The 17,528-nt window shown below is 31.2% G+C and overlaps 1 protein-coding gene across 1 annotated transcript in view; it reads right to left on the bottom strand.

Moving 5' to 3' along the window:
* The window catches only part of LOC118192777 (uncharacterized), a 152,918-nt gene that overhangs the window by 94,620 nt on the left and 40,770 nt on the right, over positions 1-17,528 (bottom strand). The window contains exons 7-11 of the mRNA XM_085806914.1: positions 12,423-12,547; positions 12,090-12,179; positions 9,544-9,678; positions 9,176-9,256; positions 2,537-2,710 (exon numbers count right to left, since the gene is read on the bottom strand). Coding sequence (XP_085663040.1) covers positions 2,537-2,710; positions 9,176-9,256; positions 9,544-9,678; positions 12,090-12,179; positions 12,423-12,547 — 605 coding nt within the window. The remainder of the gene's footprint in view (positions 1-2,536; positions 2,711-9,175; positions 9,257-9,543; positions 9,679-12,089; positions 12,180-12,422; positions 12,548-17,528) is intronic.

Below are 17,528 nucleotides of genomic sequence, written 5' to 3'. Positions count from 1 at the left end.
GAACGGGATTAGCTTTGCAATTTAATTTTTATACTTGGCAACAATTTCTTTTTTCTGTTAAAATCATTAGATGTTAGTGTATTACATTAAATATAAAAACTTGATTTTTTTCAACTTTTCAGTTACAAAAAAACTTTAACCAAAAATATTACTACAGTAATTTTATAAAACATTCCACAAATACTCAATGAAATATTGTGAATGAAGTGAACTAAAAGTTTATGTACATATATAAATTTTTTAAGACAATTTTGTAAATGAAAAGAGAAATTTCTCAAAAAATAGCGCATGTACTCAAACAGGCATATGTTTTTCTTCCTTTATTGAGAAGCGCATCCCGTTTGTTCCCTGTTTAACCATTGAAATAAATTATATACAGTATTAGGTGTTTAGTTTACATTTTGGCCAACAGATATCGTTAGTAGTGCCGCTTTTTTCTTACAGAAATGGCTGCTAGAAAATGTTCAGTGATTATCTTGATCATTTTATTAAATTATTGAATTATTAATTAGATTTATTGATTAGATTAATAATTAGACTGATTATTAATTAGATTTATTGAATCTGGTGCAAAGACTGTGAAGTTGGACTTTGCCTTAAAGCCTGTTTTAAACTCTATCATACCAAACTGCATTTCTAAGGTATTTTTCCCTCAGCGCTTTATATTTTCTTAAATTTTCTACATTTTACTTTTTTATATTATGCAATAAATAAAAATTAACCATAATTCAACTGAAATTTATTTTAAAAAAAGATTTTTTTTTGGTGATTACATTCGAAATTGATTTTTCTGGCAACTTAGTTTCTCATGATAAAAATCTATATAAAAATATTTTCTAGGTAAAAAAAGGGTATTTTTCAATTCTTTAATATATATAGATTTAAAAAAAAAAAAAAAAAAAAAAGTGATTTTGGTCCACAAATTGAGCAATCAGAGGATTAATAGCGGTTTTTCCTTCTCTCTTAGATTTTAGTCCATTTAATTCCTTATACTTTAATAGACATAAGAGACAAATATAAATTATATACAGTATTAGGAACATTATATACAGTAATTATACAAAGAGACAAATATAAATTATATACAGTATTAGGAAGTAAAATAATGATAAGTATTTTTGCTGGAACATTTCTAGCAATCCCAAAATTTAACATATTTTTAACCCAAAATGTAAGAGAAAATCCAAAATTATGCTTTGGTATGTTTGCCACATCTTTCTGTTATTTTAAGAAGTATTCTGTGACATAACACCTATAATAGATTTATTTGTACTATTTTCCAAAATTTAGATGCCAAACATAATTGGATACCTTAACCCCTTTGGGACAGCTGTGTCATATATGCATTGGCTCTTACTGTATCACAGAGCCAGATGTGTCATATATGAATTGCTGTTTAAACGAACTCTCAAGACAGATGTACCACATATAAATATTTAGATAGAATGTTTAATTAGTACCTTTTTTTTTTTTTTTTTTTTTTTTTGCCATTAGATGTAGCTCTATATCATTTAGGGGGGGGGGAATTTATCGAGACTAAAGAAAGTTGAATTTCATTCCATCGCAGTATTTTTTATTTTTGGTATTTTGTTTTGGAATCAAAGTGAAAATCTTGGACTGAGTAATGCAAATAAATAGTGCTTGTTGTTAACTGTGGTCACCAGATGGGAGTTAACTGTGGTCCCATGGGGATTTTCTCAACGCTTCTGAATACATTAATTTTTATTTTTGAGAATATGGGGACATTTTTCCTATTATTTTAGAGGTTTCACTCCTTCCTGTTACAGTTTGGCTAACGTTGAGGTGAATATTTTGTGTAACATTTAACAAAACATTTTTTTTATACTTTAAATTGCAAAGAAAATATAATGATAAAACTCTCAAATTAATTCCAGCAACTATAGTTCAATCGCCTCATCCACGACCATGAGCGCAAACACGCATGCGCCATTCAGACCGAATTATTCTCAAAACAGAGTGGAAAGATGGGGACTTTCTTTCCCTCCAGCATAGCTCTTTCCAGGGAAGAGAAGACCTTTCACGTTGCAGCAAGTAATACCGCCCCTTTTGGAAGAGTCTGTGTTTTGGCAGAATGCCAACCAGGGTTGCGCTATAGACGGTCGAACTATATCTAAGTGTTCCTCTAATAATGTACCAAAAATTGGAACAATTCAACCATAAATTTAATTTATGTGAATTGTTTCCCAAAGTTAGGCTTAGAAGCACAAATTGTCACTCCCAACAAAACAGTACATCCCGTTAGCATGCCGTTCCAAGACAGCAGTTTAGTGACTGAGGCACTTGTCACAAAAGGGTTAAAAACTGGCAAACACAATAATGCTAAATGAACTTTTGGTTAGATTAAAAAAAAGTAGTAAAATGTTATGAGATATTTAAATGTAGATAGATAGATAATAAAATAAAGATAAGATGTACAAGAGTTGTTATTCCAAGAAAAATATCTCAAAATATAAAATAATTTACAGAAAATTCTAATAAATGATATAGATTATATATTAATATTATTATACGCTACCTCATCTTCATCAACAGATGGCATTATATCATCAGAACAACCTTCAAGCCACCAGCGAATATCTTCAACTAGTTTTATCCGCTTTTTCAAAATTGCTGGAATTTCTTGCTCTTTTGCTTTTAAATTTCGAGCCAAGTCCAAAAAGTTCATTAATTTAAGGGAAACCTTCGAAGCCTAATTAAAGATATAGATGATAAAAACATATTTTGCAATAAAGTTTAATAACATCATCTTAAAAAATGCAATTTTTTTTTAATTTCATAAATTCAGTTTTGAATGTTTACAATTTTTAAATGAAATTATAAAACTAAATCAGTTTAAATGAATTTCCCACCTCTCATAAAATTTTTAAATCATCAAAAATCATTATTAAATTACTAAAAGGGCAAAGTAAAAATTTAAAAGAATTGATTTTAAAAGCTTTATTAATCAAGATAGATTTCAAATATTTTTAAATATTTACCTTAAAATAGAAGAAATAAAAAGAGAATATTAAGTAAGGAAATACTATTTCAATAATGATTAAACTTATGCAGTCAATGTTAAAGAATTTAACAACTTAAAAATTGTCACTGCATTAAAAAAGTTCAAATCACACAATTACATATCTATGTAAAGCACATCGATATTATTACAGCCCACGTCTTTTTTTTTTTTTTATTATTATTATTATTACAGCCTACGTCTTCGAGTTTATGCCCAGATTATCATCAAGTTCCTGTTTGCTTCTCATATACACTTTTGTGGTTTGCAAAGCTTTTGCAGTTGCTTTTAATATGGTATCAGAAGTATTTTCTGGACCCAAAAATTTTCACCTCATCAAATCTATAAAATAAGATAAGACTCATGGTGATGACAAATCATGCCTTATTGATGCTTATTTCACTACTTAGTGCAGCACTTCACTCTGCCAATATTTTATGAATGAGCAACTGTTGTTGAATCAACAAAATAAAATGTATGTTCTAATCTGCTTTATATGCCTCTGTATATTATATCTCTAATCTGCTTATGTTTTATCTGCTTATGCTTGCCAACAAGCTGAATAAAGCATCAATCCCTCTCGTACAGCGTCAATGATTTGAGCCTGATTGTGGTTGTCTCTTTATGCATGCTGTTAGTGAGAAAGAATTCACTAGTTCTTGGTATAATATGCCAAACATCCAGCACTGCATAAGAGCCCTACCGCCTTTGTTTTTTCTCCGTACAAACAAATTTCCATTTATATCCATAATTTTTTCACAGCCACTTATTGGACAATTTTTTCAAAACTACGATGGCAGCAGCTGCAGGTGGAGAAGGAGCAACAGCAGGAGGAGGTGGAGCATCAACAGAAGCAGGAGCAGCAGAAACAGCAAGAGAAGGAGCAGCAGGAGGAGCAGTAGCAATAGAAGTTGGAACAGGAGGAGCAGCAGGAGGAGGAGCAGTAGCAGGAAAAGGAGGGGCAGGAGGAGGAGTAGCAGAAGAGGGAGGAGCAAGAGGAGGAGGAGCAGAAGAGGGAGGAGCAAGAGGAGGAGGAGCAGAAGAGGGAGGAGCAAGAGGAGAGGGAGAAGCAACAGCAGGAGGAGAAGCAGCAGCAAGAGGAAGAGGAAATGTACCTTACAAAAGGATTTTTAGTTTTGATCCAATCATTCAAACTGACTGCATGATTTATGTAGTAATTTTAAACTATATATATATATATATATATCCTGCTTGATTGTATGTTTCATAAAGTGTGTACATGCATGTGTGTTAAAAAAGATAAAATTTTAAGGAACTTATTTTAACTTTACACATGCTGTTGCATGCATACAGGTTCATAATAAATTGAATACATAAGTTCAATGAAAAGCGAATAAAATTTATTCTTATCACAAAAAATAAAACAAAATGCTGAAATTTCCTCTGAGATATTTATATAATATCTCACAGCAGTTATATTAAACTACTAAAACGTTTAACAGAATTCAATTCAAAACAGAGAAAGCTAATCCGATCTCACTGCGAATTTTCTACAATAAGCCACAAAAACTAAGCAAGCAACTGCTAAACAACTGAATTGAGATGTTTTCCTCCAGCTTGTATATGCTGTTTAATCCCACACAAGAATATTCTGGTATTTTCTTGATTTTTGTGGATAGCAAAAGAGTACAATTACGAAATATTCGTTTATTAAAATGTTAAATGCGTATGCTCCCGTATTTTAATTTTTCCGGCGTAGCTTTCTCTTCAAATAAATCTTGTACTGCATCTCATGGAAATATAAAACAATTCTGATTACAAATTCTACTAAAAATAGCTAAATGAATTCAAAATCCAAAACAATAGTTTTGTGCAAGATTTTAAAGTTCAAAGCTGAGGAAAAATGGAAAATGAAATCAGTTTCATGAAAATCATTAGATACAAATGCCTCACAAGCTTTCCACAATTTAATAAACATTTCTATTGAAATTGACATTTCATTTTGTTAATTACAGTAACTTTGAATTAAGTAACAAATACATTCTATGTACTTTCACAAAACTTGAATTTAATACAAGTCAAATTTGTAAATCATTTAAACGTAATTTCATAAAAACTGCAATATTTATTATGAGTATATATTAAACAATATTATTTTGTAAATGAAATATTCTGCAGCAGTTATTTACTCAGAAAAAAATATATAAAAGAATATAAAAACAAACTTAAATAGCAATTTTCAAACAAAATGTATCTTACAGCAGCTAATTTGGCTCTGCAGTGGGAGAATCAACACAAGAAGTGGATGATTGTAGGAAAAAATGTTGTTATCTGGTAATATCTGTTCCTCTCAATATTAATGACTGAGGGTATTCAGGGTCATTTGAGTTGTCTTTGTGAGCAGCATCTCAACATATCTACAGTAAATTCTGTAATCATATGCTTTCTGTCATCACAGATAACCACGCAACTAGACGTATGAGATTGCAAAGATTCTCAAACTGCTTGGTGCTCAAATTCATCAATTCTAATTTTGCTAGCATCATATCTATTTGGGTAAAAACCTCAGCTGGTCTCTTTATTTTAAATTTCTTAATCTCTGGAGCTGATAATTCAATCAGTGTATAGCATTCTCTTAAAAACTTTAGATTGACTCAAACTAAATAAGTCATAATTAGTATGTTCTTCATTGTGACTCAAAAGCAGCTTGTTAACATCAATGTTATCCCTTCCAGCTCTTACTGCTCTGCCAGTTGTACACACATCACCATCACTTGCTGTTATTCTTGGGTCAGTTCAATAACAGTATGAGTCATCACTGGTTTTGTGCTGTTTGGGGGCAGTTTCTTTCATACAGCATTCATTGTTGTCCACTTGATTTTATTTCATGTCCCTGCACTGCTTTTGATAATGGTAAAGGATATTACAATTTTTTCAAAAATCAAGTACAGTCAAAAGTCGTTAATTCGGACACCCATAATCCGGAATGATTTATAATCCGGACCTCAAAGCTACAAACTTTCTGTGCATGCGTCGCATTGACACATGCGCGTAAGACCTTTACGGCTGCGAATATGCGTGTGCGCATGCCCAAAATATGTTTACGCATGCACGTTTAATGTATAGCGGACGGTATAAGCTAAGCTAAAATTATCTAATTCAGCTAATGTTGCAGATTGCATTGTTCCTTAATCTTCTAATTGGATCTGGCTTATTATTTTTTGCAGACTGTTAGCCCAATTTTATAAAAGTAAGCTTGAACTTTCGATTATGTCAAATAGAATTTCCGATATATATTTACGAATATGTAAAGGATCTACAAAACGAAAGTATGTTTCTAAGTCCATTAAACAAAAAGTGGAATTGCTGCAAAAAATGGATAAAGGCATATCCTTTGTTTATCTAACCATTCCGAAATCTGTTTATCAATTTCACGCTGCTCTGCGGCGGGGGGGACGCCGCGGGGCACAATGAATTGGAAGTTGATCTGTCAGCACTATCCTTATCTTCAGGGCAGATGTTTTTATCTTATTTGGCTTATAATTCCTTACTAAATGTAGTATTTCATCTCGATGTACTCCATCTTTGATATTATTTAAATCAAATTCCTCGTCATTATAATTCGCTTCCGATAGCGAAGAAAGTAAAGTAAACAAATAAATATTAAGCTTTTTTTTTTTTTTTTTTTGCAAATTTTGATGCCCTTTAGATCATTATTGTTCTTTATTTCATAAATTATGGTTTCATATTTTTAATTTTATAATTTCTGCATGCCATCTTACCAGATTTAAACTGATGATCTATAATCCGGAAAAATCGATAATCCGGAATCGCCGAAGTCCCGACGAGTCCGGATTAACGACTTTTGACTGTAGAATGAGTTCTTCACCAGTATTAGTGGCCTTGATTGCTTGGGGAAACACATACTGCAAATTCTAAGCTTTGAAATTTGCAGTAGTGTCTACATTCATAGGTTGCAAGGGTATAAATAAGGTACTGCATCACCTTTGATGCTGCAAAGGGTTGTATACTTGGATTGTTCGAACTCTCCAGTGCTAGCTTTAAATGCACTCTCGGTGTCTATAATAATATTTTTTTCATGCAAACCTTTATGTAATGACCTAGTCTTTTCTTAGTATCTGCTTCTGTGTAAGATACTCAAATCAGCAATATGACAGTGTTTCCATCTTTAAAAATGGGCCCAGCCTCTTCTTCGTAATGATGGTGCTCTTTATTATTATCACACCTTGCATACTTTCAACTATGCAAACTCTTGTCTTTCACTATTCTATTCATGTTAAAATATGTCAATTTATATTGTCAGCTACTGTTCATATAATTTTCCCATCTTTATTCATAAGAGTTATTTCAAAATTTTCTTCAAAACTATTGCATACCTTGTCTTTCAGATTTATTACCAATGCATATGGGTTTGCATTTCAAATCCATTTTAAGGATAAATAAACAAAAAATATTAATGATGATAAGTGACTAATATTGAGTTTATTGGCTGCACGAATATTGCTTAAATGCAAGAAGTACAATTTGGAAAAAGTTTACAGATCATTTACAACGAGTCCCTGCTTTTCACATCTTTCAGTCGATTGGTAGCTTGTCAGCTTTGTTTCAATAAAGCTTCTGCATACTTATATAATTGTGAATTTAAATAAGTAGGGGATTGCTGTATGAAAAATTAGAGTGAGTGTAATTTTCACATCTTTTTTAATTAGTTGGCTTTTATAAATCATTCAAACAAAATTTTAAACAAATTGTCTGAATGCATTTTCTGTTATTCTGATAACTGCTCTTTGCCAAAAGTCCAATAATGGAAACTTTTCCCTTAATCTGATATCCAGTTATTATTATGTATGTTTGATTGCATACATTTTATGAAAATAATAACTGCAAAACTGCAAAATAACTGCAAAATGTGTACTCTTTTATTTAATTTATAAACTTCTAAATAAATCAGAGTGTCATATTTGCAGGTATTTACAAATGAAAAGACCATCTACTAATTTGGTTTGAGGTCTAACGGCCAAAGGACAGAATATATCCATCTTTTACTTACGAGGGCTATCCAGAAAGTAGATTACGTTTTGGAATAAAAAAATAAACAAAGTATAGGAAACAAATTTTATTATATACAGATGAAAGCCACACTCAAATACTACTTTTCTACATAGTCACCATACAAATTAAGGCATTTATCGTAGCGATGTACGAGCTTGGAAATTCCTTCGTCGAAAAATTCGGCCGCCTGCGCCTTCAACCACTTCGTTACCTCTTCTTGCCTTCCATCTTGCACAAAACTTGTGGTAACCAAGCTTTTCGCTGATGATTTCGTGCAACAAACTTCGCGAAATTTGTGGAAAACTCAAAGAAAGTTCCGTTATTGTGAAATTTCGATTTTCACGGACTTTAGCATCGACTTTTTCGAGAAGTTCGGCGGTCACTATGCTGGGTCTCCCACTTCGATCTTCGTCGTGAACATTGGTTCGGCCATTTTGAAATCTTATGACCCACTGACGCACTCCACCTTCAGTGAGAATGTTGTCCCCATACACTTCACGAAGCTGCCGATAGATTTCTATCGGTTTACAGTTTTTTGCAGTCAGAAACCTTATTACTGAGCGCAGCTCGCGGGATTTTCAATTAACGCAGACATTTCAAACCGTCACAGTATCTGAACGGAGCACAGCACGAACCTCTCACTAGCACGGCTAGATGCAGACTGAGCTGCGCAACGCTCTGACCCCAAGATGGCCACGCTAGCCCCGCCCCTAGCGGACACAGACGGAAACGTAATCTACTTCCTGGATGGCCCTCGTATTATACTATACAACATATAACCTACCATACTACATAACTATAGTATATAACTTATAAATTACACTATAGAAATACTACTCCACATTCATAAGAATTAACTTAGATTTAATTAAACAGTGCAGAAAAGCAAACTTTGAACCTTACAGAATTTCATTTATTGATACCCTACAGAATTTTCTAAAATTATGTGTATTTTTTCAGCAATGCAAATTTAATTAACATAAGAACACATAGGAAAAAATAAATATAATGAAAATTACAAATATATAGACAATTTTTTCAAATGTCATCTTTAATAACTAGCATAATTTAAAATATATAAGGAAGAATAGAGTGTTTAAAAATAACTAAAAGCTTTAATACCTGCACATCTAATTGTTTCTTTTCTTTTCTCAAAAGTTCAGTATGAAATATATTTCTTAAGATGGCCAAAAGTTGTGGAGACTAAAATAAATGCATACATGTAAATCAATTACAACTTAAACAAAAATTTTTACATTACATTGCATTCAAATTTACTATTTTTTTAACATATTATTACAGTGCATTCATTTAAAAGCAGGAGAAAATAATATTTAAAAATGCATGCAATATATGAATGATTAACTGTTTGTAAGTATTTATTTATTCATGATAATTCAAGAAGAATCACAAAATAGTTAATACCTAACAAAACTTTAAGTCTTAACTATGCATGCAATCTAAATGGCAAAACTGGATAAATTACTCACTTTTTTATCAGCTTTAAATCCGAAAAAGTCATATCCTTCATAAGAATCTCCACAAACATAACCAAAGATATGAGAATCTGAAAAGTCTTGAATTACATGAGATATCTTGCGAAGTGGATGATGATATAATAGCTTCTAAATAGAAAATATGATAAGCATGAAATTTTAAACAAGATAAAAAAAATACAGTCAAAAGTCTTTAATCCGGACTCGTCGGGACTTCAGCGATTCCGGATTATCGATTTTTCCGGATTATAGATCATCAGTTTAAATCTGGTAAGATGGCATTCAGAAATTATAAAATTAAAAATATGAAACCGTAATTTATAAAATAATGAGCAATTATGATCTAAAGGGTATCAAAATTTACCAAAAAAGAAGCCTAATATTTATTTGTTTACTTTATTAAACATTTCTTTCAACGCGCGGATGCGTAAAGCATACCTTACGCATAGCCGAAATTAGAAAATTGCAACCAGAAAACTATTCGATTTGTATTCGTGGTATTTATAATGACGAGGAATTTGATTTAAATCATATCAAAGACGGAGTACATCGAAATTAAATACTACATTTAGTAAGGAATTATAAGCCGAATAAAATAAAAACATCTGCTCTGAAGATAACGATAGTGTTGACAAATCAACTTCCAGTTCATTGCGCGCCGGGACGTCTTCCCCCCCCCCCGCGCTTTGCAGCGTGAAATTGATAAACAGATTTCGGAACGGTTAGATAAACAAAGAATATGCCTTTATCCATTTTTTGTAGCAATTCGTTTTTTGTTTGATGGACATCGAAACATACTTTCGTTTTCTAGATCCTTTGGAAGCTCCAGCATCGGAAATTCTATTTGACATAATCAAAAGTTCAAGCTTACTTTTAGAAAATTGCTCTTACAGTCTGCAAAAAATAATAAGCCGGATCCAATTCGAAGATTAAGGAACAACGCAATCATCGACATTAACTGAAATAGATAATTAGATAATTTTAGCTTATACCGTCCGTTATATATTAAACGCGCACGCGAAATCGTATTCTGCACTTGCGCAGACGCATATGCGCAGTCGTAAATGTCTTGGGCGCACGAGTAAAACGCCTATGCGCAAGCGTCAATGCGGCGCATGCGCAGAAAGATTTTAGCTTTGAGATCCGGATTATAGATCATTCCGGATTATGGGTGTCCGAATTAACGACTTTTGACTGTATTTCAATCATCAAATTTTCTGTCACAAATACTTTTTTACTGTAAATCATTTCTGATGTTTTAAATTTAGATACAAATAGTAGCTAAGATAAAAAATAAATATCTAAAAATTATAATTTAAATTAGCAATAGCCAATTAATTCCTCATTTTAATCTAAGTATTTTCCTCTCTCTATTCTAAAAATAGTAATAACTTTTTCTAGACTGCATCATTTCTAGATTAATCCTATCATGACTCTTACTTGATGATGACATGGCTAATTCGAAACTTAAACTGAAATCTTTTGCTTCTGACGCTGTTCCCACTAAGATGCTATTTACTGTTTTTACTGCACAATGATGCTATTTACTGCACAATTTTTGGTGGCTAAGGAATGTGTAACTACATTAAAAGAAATATGATTTAGATCTGTTACAAGTGCATCTTATTGCATCTATAAGACTTCCAAATTTCTTCTTTCATACATGCTTCAATGTCTATCGTCATTCTTCCCAATAATCTATTGGCAACCATCACATGTATAAATAAATTATTAATTTTTTAGTTAAGATTATCTCCTAGAAAAGAAAAACCATTTCAAATTGAAATGCAGAAATATTAATACTTAAGAAGACTGTGTTAAAATATTAAAAACTTGCAATGAACTTAAAATACATTTTAAATTTGCAATGGTAGGCATGAAAAATGTACATTTTAAAGAAGAAAAAATACATGAAAATAAGTTAAAAGAGTACATGCACAAAAAAGCATGTAAATTATTGCTGATTTCCTGGAGGAGGATCGATATCTCAAGGGAAATTAACCCTCCCTAAAAAATCCACAATAATTTGTGTATGATTGCATTTTGTCCCCTTCGGATGTTTGAATGAATTTCTTTTAGTTGAAAAGAAAAAAAAAAAAAAAACTAATATAAACTAGCTAAACTAAAGCAGGTACAGAGAATTAAATTAAATTTTTGTTTCTTTTATCTGTTTAATTTTCTTTTTCCCTTAGATTTGATAATTCCCTTTATTCTTGTGTCATGAGTTTGCCCTCAAAATACACTTCCAAATATCTGTGGTGATTTTAAATTTATGAACATTTGTTTTATCCATGATCCAGGAATGGATTAATCCATTTTACAATATTTTTTATGGGAAAACCTGTTTTTACTTATGTATATTTTGGATGATGAAAGGCCTTCAGTAATGTATTAAATTCATGAATCGAAAAGTAGGTTTTTCTATAACTATTGCAAGTAATGCCTGAAAATAAAATAAAATGACTGATACAAAAGCAATAATGCTGCAAAAATAAAAGATTTAGTAAATTTTGCTTCTAATACATATGATTTTAAATTACCTTGTAAACTATATCCTCAATATTTACACCACTATGTGTAATGTGTAATTCAACTTTCTGTGTTGATTTGCCAGCTTCAGACATGCATTTCTATTGAGAATAGAAGGAATTACAAAATAAATTTTTACCAGTTTAAATGAAACTAAACATAAGTTCACTGAATATCATTAGGAACCAACTTGAAGTCTAATACATAAATAAAAATAGTACAAGCTATTATTTTATTATTTACTTCTTTTATTCATTTACTTTACATTTACAACTTAGATAACTGTAAATATCTTATGTAAAAATTACTTGAAGATTAAAAAAATAAAAGAAAAGTATTATTACTTTAAATTTTTCAAGAATTTCATGACAAATGTCAAGATCTATTTTTAATCCTGGTATATTTTCAATTCCTATTATTCTGGCATCAAAATAGCAAGACTCATATATCCTATCGAGTTCACTAATACCTTTATAACAGAAAATTAAAAATATTAATAAAACAGCATTAAAATATAACAACAACCGATAAATATATATTGTGATAAATATATATTGTGTAATATATATTGTGTGTGTGTGCAGAGTACAATACCAAATTTAATATACATAAACTTTAATCATAAAATGCCACTGATATTATTACCTATGAATTTCAGATCTCTATCATAAAAGATTATGTCAGACTAATAATTTTTAAATAAAATAAATAATCACTGCCAGCCTTAATTTAATTTTGTCTTTTTTAACATCACAATCACTCGGAAAAAGTCATGAAGGTGAACTCAGTTTTACAATAACTTTACCTATGCAATAAGTTTGTTATATACACACTCGATATAGATCAGGGCGGGCCGTATAAGGCGCGCCAAATTATTTTTACGGCCCACGAGTACATTTTACTATGAATAAATTTATGTTACTAAATTATTATTATTAATTTTAAAATTATTTTACTATGTGAAAATTTAAATCTAATTTGAATTTAAAGTAAGTATACTATTTAGTTTGCGTAACTTCACGTAACCTGGCTGAATACAGCAGCAATCCATTTAACCTCTGCTGATGGTTGGCTCAACGTTGGCACCATTTATTATATTTGTGGCTGGTTGTCGTTTATCGATGGTTGTCACATGTGATGTGCACACTATCCTGTGCTATTTGGTTGATTCATACAATCGTGTGAGTGCAGTCTTGTCTAGAATTTGTTGAGGGGTGACTGTGTTATAATATTGATATCTAAATTTCATATTTATTTATTAATTAAAATAATTATTGAATATGAGTGCTACTAATAAAAGAAAAATAGATATCGAAAATTGAGATCACTGGGAGATAGATTATTTATTTATTCTGAACAAGAATGGTAAACCACAGTGTTTGGAATGTTTACAAATCATAGCTGTGTGTAAAGAATATAACTTGAATCTCCATTATGTCTCCATGCATGAAAAAAGTACCATTCATACACACGAGACATAAAAATACCACTAGTGAAAAAAATTAAAAAGCAGCTGGATCATCAGAAGATTTATTTTAATCAAGAACCAAATTTTCAAGAAGTATCTGTAGCTGCATCATTTGAAATTTGTTTAGAAATTTTCAAATATTTGAAATTTGTTTTGAAATTTGTTTAGAAATGTTAAAATTGTTAAGGTTTAATTTTGGAAGGCAAAGAAGCCATTTTTGGATGGAGAATTCATTAAATAATGTGCCATAAAAATGGCTCAAGCATTTAATGACAACGAAATGGTAAGAAAATTTCAAACAGTATCACATTCTCACCACACTGTAAGCCGACGTGTAAACGAGATTAGCATGCATGTCACTAATAAATCAGAAAACCTAATCAATAGTTGCTGCTGTTTTTCGGTAGCACTGGATGAAAGCACAGACATTTCCGATACAAGTCAAATGCTTATCTTCATAAGAAATGTAAATGAAAATTATAATTATTCAGAAGAACTTTTAAAATCACAATCATTACACGGAACAACAAAAGGTGAAGATATTTACAAACAATTAAAATGTTCAGTACAGCAGTATGGCGGATTTGACAAGTGCACTGCGATTGTAACCGATAGTGCTAGAGCTATGACGGGCAAAAATATTGGGCTCGCGGGACTTTTGCAAAAAGAAGGAATAACATGTCGTATGTTACACTGTATTATTCATCAGGAGGCATTATGTGGTTTATCCCTACAACTAAAAGACGTAATGGACAAGGTTTGCAAAATTACTAATTTAATTCACGGTGGAAATCGTTCTCTTACACATCGAAAATTTAAATTTAAAGCATTTTTGGATGAATTGGAAACTGAGTATGGAGATCTGCTTTTACATAGTAACGTTTGTTGCTTAAGTGCTGAAAAGCGCTTGAGGAGATTTTTTACACTTCAAAAAGAAGTTCATCTTTTTTCACAGAAATTGCTGTCGATGAAAATTTGACAGCAAATTTAGTTGATGAAAATTTTATTTATTCATTTGCTTTACTAACAGACATTATAAACTATTTTGAATAAATCCTTGCAAGGACAAGATCAAAATGTGTGTTGCCTTTATATGTTACTGGATTTAGAAACAAATTAAAATTGTTAAGGTTTAATTTGGAGCAAAATAATTTATTTCATTTTGAATCTTGCAAAGAGATCTAAGAAGAAATGAAGGAATGTAACATAGAAGCAAATTTTAAAATATTTCTTCCAAAACTGGATATGCTAATTACAGATTTCAATAAAAGATTTTCTCAATTTGATGATCTTAAATCGTTTATTGATTTATTTTGTGATCCAATTAACATTGATATCAACTCCGTTGATCTTAAATATCAAATAGAATTATGCGACCTGCAGGCTGACCCATTTTTAAATCTCGTGTAGTAACTGGAATAGAAATATTCATATTTTTAGATAAAGAGAAATATCCAAAACTGAGAGATTTTTGACTCCAAATTGTACCAATGTTCGGAAGTACATATATCTGCAAGCACGCATACTCCGATATGAAATATATAAAGTCAAAATATAGAAACAGTTTGAAAGATTCCACTCTTGGAGATATAATTAGACTTGCCACAACATATATTGATGTGGACATGAAAAATATTGTTGCTAAACAATTACGGCCACAATGTACAAATAAAGCATTTTTTTTTTTTTTTTAATTACCATAAACTGACTTTTCCCTTATCAACCTTCTTGGCCCCCGAAATGTTTGGTGAAGAAAATATGGCCTGCGGGCTATGATAAGTTGGACAGCGCTGATATAGATGACATGTGTAATAAAAAGAACAGGTCAAAGAGCTAAATATTAAAGTACATAATAATAATTAAAATGGCTTCATATGAGTAATTTACTCATGGAATGCTGATTCTTTCTGTGCTTATTACTTAAATATCACTCAAGAAAAAAATGAAAAAGCAGCTGGATCATCAAACAATTTATTTTAATCAAAAACCAAAATTTCAAGAAGTATCTGTAGCTGCATCGTTTGAAATTTGTTTAGAAATAGTAAAGGCAAAGAAGTCATTTTTGGATGGAGAATTCATTAAAAAATGTGCCATAAAAATGGCTCAAGCACTTAATGATGATGAAATGGTAAGAAAATTTCAAACAGTATCACTTTCTCACCAGACTGTAAGCCGACGTGTAAACGAGATTAGCATTCATGTCACTTCTATAATTTTCTATAATGAGGGCACTTTCATAAATCAAATGCTCAAGTTCTACTCTTGACAATCTGGCTAACATACCATATATTTCTGAATATAAGATGATCTGCATATGAGCTAAGAATTTGTTTTTTTTTCCCCTTAAATAACTTATTCAAAATTTCAAAGTTATATATAACCCAAAAGGAAAAATAAATTCCTGTAATGTTCAAATATGTTGCTATAAGGGCAAAAATATTGCCAAGCAGGTACAAGTGGAATAGTTTTCAATCAAATCAAAGTAAAATGCCAATGATGATAATTTGATATCTCGTAACCCTACCCATAACAAGCACATTTTCCACATTAATTTGTTGTCTCATATATGATCTATGGTATCTGTGCTATATGGTCTATGTTAGCCATGCTATATGATCTATGGTAGCTGTGCTAATCTTATTTTCTGTGCCATTTTATTTTTTGTCTAAAAGATGAGCAGGAACAGAAATTCTAACAGTATGGTTGCTGGGCATTTCTCCGTAGAGAAAGCTAGGCACAAATTTCGCAAATATCAGACTTATATTTATTTTGGCAACAATGCAACAAACCTGCATTAGAAACAATTTCAAAAATAAAACAACTACTTTTCATAGAATGAATGATTCATTTAATGTTTTTTCATAAACATAAGAAATATAAATTGAAGAAGTAAAAGAAGTGTGATATTTAGCAATTGCACCTGGCTAATGGAAAAGTACCTGTGTTTTTTTCAAGATCAGTGGATCTGTATGTAAGTCGACTCTTGTAATCAAGCTTTAGAAAATTTCCTAAAATTATTGGCTTACATATGGAAATATATGGTAAATGATGTAATAGTCATAATATTCCTGTATCTCAAGTCAGGTGATTTCTTAGGCAGTAATAGATCATAAATCAAATCTTCTACATATATCTACAGAAAGCAGTTGTAAGCAGTGAAGTGAAATGAACTTAAAAAGGGTACATGAACAGAATTATATCATTTAGGACCTGATGAGCAATCAAGCGATGTTTAAAAATTTCATTCAATCATTCCCAAATTTCCTATTAAAAAAGAAGGGTACACAATCTTGCTGCCAAATGATGTCTTCTAATTAAGGTTGGATTAAAACTTTTAGACGCCCTTAGCACTTAAAAGACCCCCTGCTTTTCACGCTCCTTCTGCCTCAGTCTTGGTTGAACTGCTCCACAGTTTCCAGGGTAAAATTGGCAATGGAAAATTTTTGTGCCCCCCCTTCCTAAGGATGTGCTTGTAGTACTCATTTTACTTGATGCCCTAAACGTGAGCTTATTTTGTTTAATGGTTAATCCAGCTCTGCTTGTCTAGCCCATCCTGCAGCTCTGGAAGGAACTAAATCTGAAGCATCTCAAGATAGCATGTCGATTTCTTCTTGGAAAAAATATGGTACACAATTGATTGGAGTTTGGGCAAAAATTTTTTTAATTTTAGAAAGACCCATTCATAGTGAATTTTTTCATGTGAATTCTTTACTCTGCACATATAAATGCTCTATTTCCACTTTATGACTAAGATGAAATATTGATTCATCACTAAAAATTAACATGATTATGTAAATTTTCTTCACTTATCATGCTTGCATTTCAATGGTAAAATGGGTATGTACATTGAATAAAAAGAATAGAACAGTTCTATATTTCCTACTTTAGTTGGCCAGCTGACAAACTTTAAATTGACACTTTCACGTCTCCGACTAAAAATATTTACAAAGTCTGAAATCTAGGCATTGAAGAGCTGAACTCT

This window comes from Stegodyphus dumicola, chromosome 12 (assembly GCF_044657685.1).
Source record: "Stegodyphus dumicola isolate Sdum_Otavi_A_Nest chromosome 12, ASM4465768v1".
Taxonomy (NCBI): domain Eukaryota; kingdom Metazoa; phylum Arthropoda; class Arachnida; order Araneae; family Eresidae; genus Stegodyphus; species Stegodyphus dumicola.
Note: the sequence above shows the minus strand (reverse complement) of the source record. Positions and strands in the feature narration are given on the sequence as shown.